The sequence below is a fragment of the Perissodus microlepis genome, chromosome 4 (assembly GCF_051167445.1).
Source record: "Perissodus microlepis isolate ML-2025 ecotype Zambia chromosome 4, ASM5116744v1, whole genome shotgun sequence".
NCBI classification, from domain to species: Eukaryota; Metazoa; Chordata; class Actinopteri; order Cichliformes; family Cichlidae; genus Perissodus; species Perissodus microlepis.
This window is the reverse complement of record NC_140464.1, coordinates 10,144,594-10,158,692: the sequence shown is the minus strand read 5'-3', so window position 1 is coordinate 10,158,692 and position 14,099 is coordinate 10,144,594. Positions and strand designations below refer to the sequence as shown.

The 14,099-nt window shown below is 40.8% G+C and overlaps 1 protein-coding gene across 1 annotated transcript in view; it reads right to left on the bottom strand.

Moving 5' to 3' along the window:
• Positions 1–14,099, bottom strand: part of baiap3 (BAI1 associated protein 3) — a 49,180-nt gene that overhangs the window by 20,313 nt on the left and 14,768 nt on the right. The window contains exons 3-7 of the mRNA XM_084925533.1: positions 5,728–5,815; positions 3,950–4,033; positions 3,650–3,757; positions 3,073–3,132; positions 180–246 (exon numbers count right to left, since the gene is read on the bottom strand). Coding sequence (XP_084781659.1) covers positions 180–246; positions 3,073–3,132; positions 3,650–3,757; positions 3,950–4,033; positions 5,728–5,815 — 407 coding nt within the window. The remainder of the gene's footprint in view (positions 1–179; positions 247–3,072; positions 3,133–3,649; positions 3,758–3,949; positions 4,034–5,727; positions 5,816–14,099) is intronic.

Sequence of the window (14,099 nt, the reverse complement as noted above, 5' to 3'; positions counted from 1 at the left end):
AACATTATATCAGATTACTTGGATTATAACATCAGCACTCATCATTACACTTTAGGCTTAGTGGCTTTTTTTGTACAAAGTGTCAGAGTAGGGAAGAAAAGTGATTTAATCACAGTGAGTGGATGAAGCATTTCAATTAAATATTAGAAAAAGATCATGTAATGAATGAAATATCTCACCATTTGCATCCTTGGCCATTAGATTCTTTGCTTTCATAACAGAAACTCTCAAGGAAAAATTGGCCCTCTGTGGAAAAAGAATTTCATGCCTGTTTAGTTTAAAACATCTGAGTATATTTCAAGGATGATGGGCATGAATTTTAAAAAACGATAACTTTCTATTTCCTGATAAAGTTAAAAGGCAGTAAAACTCAGGCAACCTCTATTTCAAAACACTTCAAAGTTCTTTACGTGGATATTAAAAGGTGCAAAGTGGCAATCAAGTAAATAGTCAAAAAAACCCAAAAAACATGCTGTACAAAATGTAGCTTTTACTTGTTACTGTCACGGTTCTGGGTCTTTCTGACCCAGCTTTTTGAGTTCTTGTGTTTTTTATATTATGGTTTATGTTTTGAGTCCTTTGTTGTACTGTTTCTTATTTCCCTAGGTTTCAGTTATGGTTATAATAGGCTTAGTTCTTAGGTTTTGTAATATGGCTTCCCCGTGTTCCATGTTGTCACCGTTTAGTTTTGTATTGTTTTTCGTGTCCCCCTACACCAGCAATAAAGCTGTGTTTTTGAGTTTACCTTTGTCTCTGCGAGTTTGCGTTTGGGTCCTTCTCTTGCCTACACACAGCCGTATTGTGACAGAAGACTACGACCAGACAATGGACCCAGCAGCTCACAATCCCTCCGCTGAGCTCCAGGAGGACATGATTTACGCGGTGGATTTTCTATGTCAGGTTTGCCCTGCCTATTAAGGAATACCAGGAGGAGCTAGCTATTCGGTTACAGAGAATGGTTTCTGGACTTCCCTGGCTATTTGGCGCACTACACCCACTCATTCAAGACTTCCTTGTTTCCACCGTACGCTTCCACCGTACGCTTCCACCGTACGCTTCCACCCTGAGCAGCCGCTCCTGTGTGAAGAGCTGGAGGATTTTCAGCCGAGAACGCTGGAGGATTCGCGGGCCGACCCGTCTCCTCCCTCTTCCTGGAGAAAGCGGCGTTCACGCCGCCGTCGCTCCACGGCAGCTGAGCAGACAACTTTCGTGAGTGAAAATGACTGTTTGCCACATTCTCCACATTCTGGTACCAGACTTACTGCCATTTCATCCATGGTTAATCACGCTCCTTCTATGAACACTTTGGTTTTTCAACCGACAACTCTGAACCTTGATAACCCTGCTTCTGTGTCTGAGACTCCCAGTGTTGCTCCGCCAGTACCTCACCGTATTTTTTCTGTGCCTCAGATGGAAAATGTGACTAGCAACAGAGTGCCATCTGCCTTATTAAAACGGGCTAGGAAGCTTGGACTCAGTGCCTCAGAACTATTGAATCAAGTTGAGTTTTGTGTTTCAGAACCATTTCACCTTGACCCAGCTCACCATGCTTTTGTGTCCACCCCAGTTAACACTGTTCAGGCAGCATCTCATAAGACCGTTAGTGTGTCTTTACCCCTGGATGGTGCTACTCACCAGCCCATTTACACAGAAACTGTCAGTGAAAATGCTCCTGAGCTCCAGTCCCTGCACCCAGGGCAGCTCGGGCCCAGCTTTCCCCTGCACTTGTACCAGTCCCTCAGGTGAGGGAGGCTGAGGTCCAGCTGGTTCCTGCTCTGGTTTCCAGGCTGGCTGAGGCTCTGCCAGTCCCTGCACCCGTACCAGCTCCTCGGGTGGGGACAGCAGCTGCCCAGCTGTTGCCGGTACCTGTCCCGGCTCCCAGGGTGAGGCCAGCCAGGACACAGCCTACCTCCGCACCCGTACCTACTCCTCGGGTGGGTGGGCTCATGTCCGGCGGGTGCCTGCACCCATTCCTGTGTCCGCTGGAGGCTCAGGCAAGCCTATCCAGCCCCTGTCCTTGTGTTCTGGAGGCTCAGAGTTAAGTCAGCAACCACTACCACAATCACTACAACCTCTCATTTTTTCCATAGTTCAGTCTGTTGCTCAGTTATTATCTCAGTCATTTGTTCCGTCATCAGTTTTGCCTCCAGGTCAGGCTTCAGTTTTGTCACCTATACCCCTTTCATTAGCCCAAACATCTGCACAGCCAACTGCTCAACAGTCTGTTCAGCACTCCGCAGCTCCCACGTCGCTGCCTGTTCCAGCTGGAGGGCCCGAGGAGCCCGTCCAGCCTCGTGCCACGTCAGCTGGGGGTTCTGGAGCACCCATCCAGCATCTCTCCGTGTCTGCTGACATCTCTGAGTCCGTTCAGCCACCACCTACTCCACCACCTGTGGCTTCCATGCCGCCGCCTGCAGCGCCGCCATCTGCTCCTTTGCCTGCAGCTGCCACACCCTCGTCTGGTCCTGCCTCGTCTGGTCCTGCCTCGTCTGGTCCTGCTATTGCCACGCCACCACCTCGTCCACGCCTAGCACAGCTGGCTTTTCCATGGTCATCTCCTCGACATCACCGGCCACTTTCCAGGCCTCTGGCTGGGCGTCATGGCCATTGTGGGCGGCCCCTGGACCTGCTCTATCGCCGCCACTGCCGTCCGCACGGCCGTCCGCACGGCCGGCCCCCTGAACCGTTTGATCATGAACTCCTGTGCCGTCGGCCTCCGGGATGGCCCCCGGATCTAATGAACTATGGATTTCTGGACCATCACCCTCCGGGTCGGCCCCCTGAGGGGTTATGAACTGTTCCCTGCATTCCTGTGCCTTTGATGGACACATCAAACACACATTTTGGACACATTTTTGTTTTTGTGCTCGGTTTCTGCACCTCCTGTGAGGGCATGGCTGACTTTTTTCAGGATTTATTTTTCTACCATGTTTCACTTTAACTTAGGGATATCGTGAAAGGCTCACCCGAAAAAAGCATATTTGATATAAGTCACATAATACTGCAGCTGAATTCTGCCTGTCCTATAACAGAAGACACAAAATTTGCTTGAACACCACAAACAAATCTCACCTTGGATTCTTGAACTTTTTGGAGAATTATTTCATGTTCTTCCTCACCCATATCAAAAACCTTTAAGGAGGAGAGTGTCAGTCAAAAAATACCTTTTAACCATATCTGAATTAGAGTTTCTTAGGTAGCAAGATTAAAACCTACATAATAGATAACAGAGTTACTGCTTAAATCTAACAAAATATCTCAGAAATATAAAAAAACATAATTCGGTCAAAGTCCCTGGCAGAAGCTAACCTTCTGTTAAAACAAGAAAGCCAGAAAAAGATGCCCACTTCAGAAAAAAACAAAAGGCGACTACGATTCTTAGCACGACATCATCTGAATGAATGTAATATAACAGCTGAATATCAGTACACAGTGTGACTGGGCTTTGATGTTTAATCAGTTTTGAGCCAAGAGCATCTGCTCTGATTCTTACAGCCCGCTCACAACAAATAACGCTCTCTCTGAGGCTACCATCAGTGTTACTGACAGAGATTTAATGAAGCTCAAGAAATACAGTCTGCTCTTCTCATGTGTCCACGAGACAGAGAAAAAGACGGATGGACGGACAGACAGACAGACAAATAGATACCTTCAGCAGGTAAGCAAATAGCTCATCGTCACTTTTCACATGTTCGGGTGAGGGCACTCCAACCCTGTTGACCACCGTGTACACAGCTTCCTCATAAAGCAGGTCCAGCTACATGAAAACACACTCCAGTTAATAACAACCTTTCAAAAATAAAAAGCTCGTGTTCTTTTGCCCTTATGCGTTCTGCTCCACTGCACATCAAAAGCAGGAATAAAAAGCCTCAACTGTGTTGTTATTGTGAGTTTTGAGATTTAATCCCTGCTGAAATAAGATGAAAACAGAGATGCTGAGCTCACGCACCTCTGTCCTGCTGATTCTGTCGGGGATAAAGGCCTGGTCCACATGCTCTTGGGGTGGTGGAACTGTGCAGGCCCCTCTTTGGCACTGCGAGAGGACAAAACCAGTTCAGCCAAAATAAAATTGACCTTGGATAAAGGCTGTTTTGAGAGGAAGAACTTATAAGACACATGTTTGGCTTTTTTTGTTTGTTTTTTCAACCTAAAAAATTTTCCAGTGGTAGGAGCAGTACAACGCCCATTTATTTGGGTAATAGCATCAATACAACAATATAAAAATAATCTTTTTGAACTAAAAACACAAAAGCAAAAATTACAATCTAAGAAGCCTCACTGAAAACTGAGGAAATTTCATGGAAATTATCTTCAAGACACATATCTGATTAAAAATTTCCTACTGTGTCACAGATTTCAAATGATTTGCAGTTTTTCCATGAATGCACAACTCATCCTAAGAGCTGCTCTCTTTTGCGAAAAAGAATAAAAAACAAAAAAATTTAACAGGATCTGCAGGTAATTGGTGGTGTCAAAAAATCATAAAAACTGAAGGGTAGTCAAATGCCTTTGTTCTCCAAAAAGAACATTACAGCAAACCTGCCACTGAACACAAGGATAAAAACCGTGCCTAAAGGAATGTGCTCTTGATGATGGATCAAAGTCATTGGCCCACAAATATTTGTACAATATTTGTTGTTGACAAATATTGTACAAATATTTGACCAATGACAGCTATGTCATTGGTCATAGCTGTCGTTGTCGACCAATGACAGCTATGAAAAGAACCTTATAAAGGCATAAAAACATTATGGTCTTGTCCCCATACCCTCAGGAGCCAGTCAGGTTGTAGTTATTGATTCAGCAATGTATTCTGCACAACATCAAAAAGTGCTGAAAGACAACATGATCACAACCAGACCGAAAGTTGAAACTGAACTCAAGTTGAACTTCCACTGACGACTGGTTCAAGAATGGAGAAATGGTCAATAGCTATGGACGGGTTTACAAGGGACAACTCGTAAATCAGTGCCAACATCAATTTCCAAACTCTTCTGTGCTCCTGGAAAAATGGTCAAAAACTTCTATAAACAAACTCCTAAACCTTGTGGAAAGGAATGGGCTGAAATCGGATTAGACCCAATGTATTAAGAATAGGATGTCACTCAATTTCATTTGCATGGAAAGCCCTCTGTAAAGCCCTTTGACTTACCTTGTGTTTGAATAGCACTATACAAATGAATCTGACTCAACTTGATCCCTCTGGTGGAATAGAAATTCAGAGTTCAATTGTCTTTCTATCTTGCACACACAAACAAAATAAATAAATAAGCGTAAATTTAGCCACCGACGGATAGGGGAAAAACAAAACAAACAAACAAAAAAATCATGTTTCCAGAAGACAATATGATAAATGGCATGCTGAGTGAATATACCTTCTGTTTTGATCACAGTCAGCAGTTTGCTTTGGGCTTATTGGCTATTTTGCTGACAGCGATACAGCAATTTGGAAATGAAATCATCAAGCATTTGCTACAAATTTTTAAAAAGCATCACTGTCTAGCTTTGGCAGTATAGGAGAAACTGAACACAGCCTCGACAGCAGTTTGTCACAGCCGAGTTTCCAGCCCTTTGAGCGCCCTGCTTAACCTAGTCCGTCTGTCTATAGACGTCAGAGTGGTCATGGTGGTGGGCTGAAAGACAGCGCAGAGATCTATACTCGCTACGCATGCTGTACATGTTTCAAGCCTGTAACAGACAGAAATGCGGAAGTTAGGTGGGGGTTACCTCCGCCTGGGCCGCCCGCATCATGTTCTCCTGTTTCTGCAGGATGGCATTCATACGCTCAAAAAACTCCACGCTCTCCTCTGAAATCCTGCCAAGTAGACGGAGCACATTGAAAATCGATTATCTCTAAAGATAGAGAAGGAAAATAAAAAAGTGAGTTGAAATGCATGTTGTACTCTGTTATACACCCGCACAATCTGATCAACCTAAATTATTTATGGATGGTAATTACAGCAGGATTCAGTGACATTTGTGGGATCACACAGCATCCTGCTTGCAGACACTTTGAAGAAGCATCTGTCAATAAAGAGGATCTTTTTCTTTTAATGTTGAACTACTGGACTCCATCGCCTACCGTTCAGCTTTTTATTACTTATCAAACACCCTCTTGTCTCAAGCTTAAAAAAAGAAAAAGTCAGCATGTCTGCACCCTGCATGAACCATGTTAATCTGCTATGAGCCGGGCTGTGTGCAAAATGCAAATGATGTTTCTGTTTCCTCCAGGTGTGAGTGAATCCCCGGACTCCCGCCAGCCCCAGTTGTCATGGTGATTCGGGCACATTCACTGAGCTGGCTGAACACCTTGGGAATCCCCACCACCACCACCACCACTTACACCCCATCTCTCCCAGTATCATCCAAATCTCTCTAGGGGGAATCTTCCCCTCAGCCTTTATGGAATTCACAGACACCGGCAGCCGCTCTTATGTGAGCTGTAGCGGAACCATCAGGATCAGCCATGCCGTCTGCCTTTAACTTCTCACCTCCACCACCTAACCCTACCACCACATCTACCTCTTTTCTTATCCTGGCATACTTCGAAAGAACTGTCCACAGAGGCCCTGACACACTCCTTTATTAGCATCCCAGCATCCCACATCCCAGCACTTACTGAATATCACAGTGGTGGGGCAGCAGATTGCAAACCCATGAGGTTTTTAATGGATACTAATTGCTGCCATGCTGGGTGAGTTGGTGAAGTTTCCACTGGGGTGAGGCCCAGTTGAACTGGAAAAGTGAAAGTTTCCTTGGGTAAACTTTTATAATCATATCAGAGTCACTAAAACATTCATTTTAACATGACACTCATGCATGGCTATAACTATACCACCTAGTGTTTTTTTATGGGTTTATAATTGTGAACAGGGATAAAGAGAAAAACACTGCATTGCAATGGTATTTGATTTATCTTTGAGTGTCATGCCTTTGGTATACCCCCACCCCCAAAAAAAGAAAAAAAGAAAAGTGAGGTGTACAGCTTGACAGTGAGGTCAGTCCTCCCAATATCAGTGTCTAATGTTAGGCCTTCAGTGGTTGTTTTTTTTAATCTACAGCCAAGAAACCATTTTACCAAAGCAGTTTATTGGCATGATGCCATTTCATCTGACTCTGTTTGTAAAATTGATGGAGTTAGAAATCTTTTTTGTAGGTAAGTGACAGCTTATAGATATTTGGAGGGAATAAATCATGTATGAATATTTTCTAAAGAGTATTTTCTTCATTGCAGTTTCAACCCATAAAAAGCCGACAACTCATTTCAGGTGACTGAGTCATTGCAGCCTTACTGGTCATTATGGCAGGATTCACATGGCTGTATTTCAGGCTTCAGTGTTCTCACTTCTTGTCACTTTGAGTAGGTGATGTCATGCATTGCTGAAATGAATTCTCTTTTCTTACGCTACACATGGCAAAAGTCAAGAGAAATTCAACTTCTGAAGTGCCAGCATGGCTGTTAGTCAATGAAATTTTTTATGCAAATATCCTGAGAGCATGAATTGGCCCGTCTATTTATTTTTTATAGGAATAATTAATCATTGCAGTGAATAATCAAGCTATTGGATATAAACAAAGTTAGTAACAAGCATTAGCTAGCTCGGCTAATGCTAACACTAGTCAAAGCCCTGCTAGCTAGTCTTTTGATGACTGGTTATAGTTGCTATGACAATTGCCCTAGTAAAGATATCCTGACCTCAAAATTCTGGAAAGCCTGAATCCTCTGTGAATCTTGCCTCAGTGATTTGATCCCCAACTAATCTAATCTGAAGTTTCTTTGGGTCAGATACTAAATCCCAAATTTCCCTCAACACATCCCCAAAATAAAAATACAACTTTAAAAAAGCCAACCTTTTTGAATATGTTTGGAACTTGTTGAATGTCCATTAGTCAGTAAGACTAGCTAAGCATTATTTAATGTTTACTCATTAAAAAATTCGACGCTCAAACTTGCTTCAGAATTTCTTGCCTATTCCCATCAAAAATCCCAAAACAAATGGTATCTTCTTTTGTCTAAGTGACATTTCAACAACAACAACAAAAAAAATCCAGAAATTAACTGATAACCAGGACAGCTGCTGAATTTGCTCTACATTAAAACAGTTCTGAATAAAACCCATAGCTATACTTTTCAACCACCCTCCTGCATTATACAGAAAATAAAACCACAGCTGTTTTTCGTAAGTAAACCTCCTCAGACAGCATTTGAAAGAAACCCCCAAACCGAGTCTGTCAAAGACAAAGCCTGTTCCACTAACAAGGGATTGGGAGCTTCAGTTTTCATTTGCACAAATAGTACAAATAAGCTTCATTCCACACTAAGACTTGTGTTTAGAGACACTCGGTTCTCTCCACATCCGGGTTGAATTGCCCAGAGTATTTTTGTATCCAGAAATCTGTCCCATCTTTTGTCAGTCAGCTTGAGGATTTGTCCAAACAGTCTGGGATATTTTTTTTTTTCTTTCTGGGGGCTTGGGACAACATGTTCATGGGAAGCAGTACAGCACAAATGATGCAAATCAAGTCCATTTCAACATGATACATCAAAAAGATATATTAAAGATGTATTAAGTTAAATCGTTCTCTCCATCTCTCATCCACACACACACACACACACGCACGCACACACGCACGCACGCTACCAGAATAACAAACTGATTTGATGTTGCTAGGAAACAGGTCCCTTTTTTTAAAACCTCATTTTATTGTAATTTATTTTCCGAATTCATTCAAATGCTTCAATTATGATTTCCTGTCTGGAGAGTAAATCAGAAGGAAAACAAATAAAAACAAGAATGTCTTCTGTCTAAAAGAATATCTCAGAATAAACATGAACTGACTGAGAGTGCGAAGATGACAGAAGTCCTTCACTTCAAACCCCAATACATGATGGCAGTGCATACATAGTAATTAATATTGCAGACATCGCTGTCATCTGCGGTATGAAAGACAAAGTGACGTCTGTATGCATTCTAGTAAAGTTAAATGTTGTTTTATTTATTTATTTATTTATTTATTTTTAATCTAATTCCTTATGGATGTCAATCCATAATATAAGCCTGTGGCTCCAATCATAAACTGAGATCTCTATGACAAGGAACCCCTCAAAACAACACAGAAGACTGTTTGTTATACTCTAATTACACATTTGATTAAGCAGCAAAACATTACAGGTGGAAGGCTTCAGCGTGGAGATAAAATCACAAAAGCTCTGATTGAATCTTTCCATTCAATAACGTGGAAGAATCTGCAGTCGCTCATGCAGCCAGTGGTACTGACAGACATAAAAGTAGCCTGGTGTGAAATTATTTCCAACTCAAGACTTCTTGGTTGCTTCCAAGTTGCGTTTCACAGTTTTTACTTTCTCATTCCGTGGGTCAGTGGCTGACTGTGGATCTGACATATTTTAAAACAGAGCACTGTCAGGTTTAAAGTAAAGGTTTGGCATCCTTTCTGTGCAGTGTCAACAAGAAATCTGACACAAAGACACATTTAAAGGATTGCTGAGGTAAAAGACAATTCTCCTGGATACTTTGAGTAAATGGCTATTTCTTCCTTAAACTTTTTCCCCACTTATCCGATAATGTTTTCACAATTTTAAGTAAGATGTGCCCCCTCAGAGCTCTTTGAGCATGCACAATCTTATTCTTCTTTTGACGGCTCGCTTTAGGGGTCATTACAGCGGATCATTTGCCTTCATCTAACAATGTCCTCTTCCGTCACACTAACTCTCTGCTTGTCCTGCTTCATTACATCCACAAATCTTCTAGGGTAGTCTTCCTCTTTTCTCCTGTCTGGCAGCTCTATATTTAACATCATTTGCCCAGTATATCCACTATGCTTCCACTGTATGTCCAAACCATCTCAGAATTTTATCGTCACCTTTGTCTCTGAATGTCTCAACTTCAGCTTTCCCTCTGATATACTTGTTCATAATTCTATCCATTCTCGTCACCCAAATGATAATCTTAGCATCTTCATCTCTGCCACGTCCTGCTCTGCGTCATGTCTTTTTGTTAGTGCTAGTGTCCCCAGGCCATGCATCACAGCATGTCTCATTACCATGAAGAATAGCGCATCACTATAACATTTCAAATGTCGTAAAAATGTGTGGGACCACTTTGGTTTTTTTACACGTTTATTTTTGTTTTTGATTTGTCTTCTCTGTTGTTATTTGGTTATTTTTAGGAAAAAAATGCAATTTAATGCATTTAGGCATGTAGACATGGTTAAGGCTACCGACTGAAGATCAAACCCAAAATTAGCATTGGGATAACAGGTCATTTAATAAATGACTTTGAATGTGACAAGATTGTTGTTGAAGACAGGCTTGTCTGTGTTTTTTCCCACGCCACCATCTCTAGGATTTACAGAGAATGGTCTCCAAAAGGGAAAATATCTACTGATCGGCAGAGAGAGAGAGAAAATGCCTTGTTGATGCCAGAGTTCAGAGAAGAATGGCCAGTCTGCTTTGGATAGCCAATATTAACTCAAATATAATGTTGAATCTGGAAGCAGATGGGCTATAGTGGCAGAAGACCACACTGTGTCACTCCTATCAGCTAGGAACAAGAAGGTGAGGCTGACATTCAAAAGTGGACAAAAGAACTTTGGAAAAACATGATGCGGTCTGATGAGTATCAGAGCAGATCACCCCTTTTATCTTCAAAAATTAAGGATGTTTTGAGGGTAAAAGGGAGTCCAGCCCAGTATTAGCAAGTTTTACCAAATAAAGTGGCCAGTGAGGGTATACAACATTAACCAGGAAATCTTTTCACATCTGCAACAAACCATGATCTCATAAAACTCACAGCTGGCCAAAGTCTAGCTATTTAATTCTGTGGAACTATCCTGCCCACTGAAAAATGAAATTAAATGGAGTCCCAGCGTACTACAATCCAATCCTTACAGGTGCTGACCAAGCGTTGTAACATTGTGCTTACTGACACAACTAAATGTGCATTAGAGGTTGCCTGTCTGGTAGTATTTTAGATTTTCATAATTTCCACAACTCCCACAACTAAAAACCAAATCCAAAACTGAACTTTAAACTAAACTAAAGCTTAACTACAAACTGAGTAATTTTCAAAGTGTTCCAATATCTGATCCAGAATGCTCTAAATGCCAGAAACCGGCTAATTAAATTTGACATTTTAATTCATTTTAATTCATGAAACATCCTTGTGCAACAATGTTTCACTCTATGTCATGTTCATTCATTACAATTATAATATGTACTGTGATATAAGATACATTCTGATATTTATATCAGTTAAAGGAAAGGCTATAGAAAAATGCAAAAATAAAAAAGTAGTGATTCTACTTTAAAAACCGCAGGAACCACATGTAAGCCAGCAATCCGAGAGCATAGGGTTTTATTGAGGTGATATGGTACTATGAGGTCTTTAAGATAAGATGAGGCTGATTATTGAAGACCTTGCATGTGATGAGAAGGATTTAAAGTTAAAAAATTTGTTTCAAAATTTGGATCAGCAAAACATACTTTGAGGAAACCAATCAAGGAAACTTGATCATTATTATTCTGGAGGTTGGAGCATCCCGTCAGCTACTTTTCCTGTGAATCGCTGTCCCTCATAAACAAAAACGTAAACAGGTGGGTTAGGCTATCTGAAATGATTACAATAAGGATATTGCCTCTCAATAGTGTCAAGAGTTAAAAGAAACACGTAAAGCCTAACTTCTGAAACCTAAAATTTTGTCTCACTGTGACTACTTCCACATATGGTCATTATTTGGAACTTGTGTAATATAAAGATTCCCTACGGGAACCGTATATACATTTTATCCTGATCAGTGTGGTGTCATGGTCTGTGGGTTTTGTTTGGTAGCTTTTTGTTCTCAATTATCCCCAGTATTTTGAAGCTTCAGTTTTTGCTATATTTTAGTACTGTTTGTAGTACTATCCTCTGTGTTTCCTTTTTGTCTATCCTCCTGTGTCTTTCCCCTGTGCCAAGCTTATTCTTGTGTGTGTTTCCCTGTTTTGTGTGCACCTGTGTCTCATTTCTTCCCAGCTGTGTTTAAATTCCTAATTCACCATCAGTGTGTATGTGTACCCTTTGTCCTCACAGCATCTGTTTTCCTCCCCATGTGTTTTCTGCCTGTTTTGGATTCTGTTTTTCTTTCTTTGGATTTGTATCAGCTGAAATAAAGGGCTTTCCTTTTTTTATTCAGTCTGCCTGGGAGTCTGCATTTTGGCTCATCCTCCTCTGATACTTGACAGGTGGAGCTGTTTGGAACAAATACACTTTAGGATGTTTATATATAGCCTATGTTTAAATAACCTATTTAGGAGACCATATTACATTTTGCAGAGCTTGTAAAACAGTCAACTTTACAATATTTATCCAAATCAGAGTGGAAAGCACAACTGCCTCTTTTAATAGTGCATGCACAGAACTACTCTGTTACTTTCCATCCCTGGTTGGTTATTCCCACAATACGATCTAAATTCTTGTTTGAATGCAAAAACAACTACTCATGTGATGCTGGAAGCAGTCTCAAATAAGTGCAGTATTATTATTTGACTGACATGCTAAAGGCTGAGATTCTCAGCTACTTTACTGAGCTCTTTTAAAATTTAATTACTACACAAAGAAATAAAGTTTTACTAAGATTTTCTAGGTTTTGGGAAGACAGCCAGGAAGTCAGGAAAATAAAGTAAAACATGGTAGGTCCTGCTCGTTTCAAGGACTTGTAAAGCAAAAATTAAAAATATACTAGTCTTGACTGACTTTGCAATAGCAGGTGTTGACTTTTATTGCATTAGGGGTTTCTGTTTAATGTCACTCTCAATTGACTGTGTTATTCTGCATTATTAAAAAATGGGAGCCTCGATACCGTGACACTGAGAAGTCAGAGCCATTAAGCAAGCTGGGGATTCAAAACACAGTGAAGTCAAGTGTGAAATATGAAGACTACTTCTCTTGACGGATGTGGAAGCGGACAGCAAAGTAATCAAGCAACAACAACAGCAACAAAAAAGCAAAATATAAATTTAAATATAAATCCTGGTGGGTTTATATGCTGTACCGCCAGTCGAGCTGATTGCTGACAGTGTATAGTGCTTTTCCACATTGTTAAAAAAACAGCTCACATAGAGGTAAAAACATAATTTGCTCTACTGAATTAAAAAGTTCACCTCCAATGTGCAGGTCTCTGCTCGGAAAGGGCTCGGCTCTGACAGCCGACTGTACTACTGGGTCAACAACCGTGGATGGAGCAGCCTAAATCCACCCGGCCTCATTTGCAAATTCTCAATTAAAGTGAAAGTGCATCCAGGTCAGCAGCCGTCTGAATGGATAACAAAGATCAACAGCCTGACTCTAATGATGAGGGCTCAGGGTATGCACACAGCTGAGACTCAGTGGGGAAGCTGCAGCACCAAGAAGCTGGCATGGGAAATGAGAGAAAGGTGCGATACTGTCAGGTCGAATCACTGCTTAATGAAGACAATAAATCAGGTCTTTAATAAAGAGCACAAATCAGCTTCTATTATGTGATATTAATTTTGCTTAAAAATATTAAAATCCTAAATCAATAAAACTCTTTAAGTTATCTTAAAAAATACAATGAATTAAAATGTATGTGAAAAATGCGTCAAAAATAATCTTTATGTTCAGCATCACACTTTCAAATTCAAATTCGATTAGTGTTCAACGCAGCGATTGAGGTTATCTTCAATGTTAAAAATAGAAATGGTTGTTATTACAAGTATTAGTTCACATCACGGCAGCAGCCTGTGTTTAGGTTGCTATAGAAACCTCAGGTTCATACGATTACTTTTGGCTTTATATAAAGCTTCAAAACACGACTGAAATAAATCAGATGACTCTTTTTTTTTCTTCTTTTTTTTACCTATTCCACTTGTTGCGAAGAAAAAACGAAACTCCACTAACATAACTAGCATAAGCTAATGGTAACACATTTAAGAAATTAATTAAAAATAGCATTATAAGAGAGAGAAAAAAATAGAAAACATCACAAGGTATCTAGTGGATATACTGCAGAGTATAGATAAATACGTATGTGTGTATGGCATGAAGATGAACAATACAGGGCAACCACTGTATATACTGGCT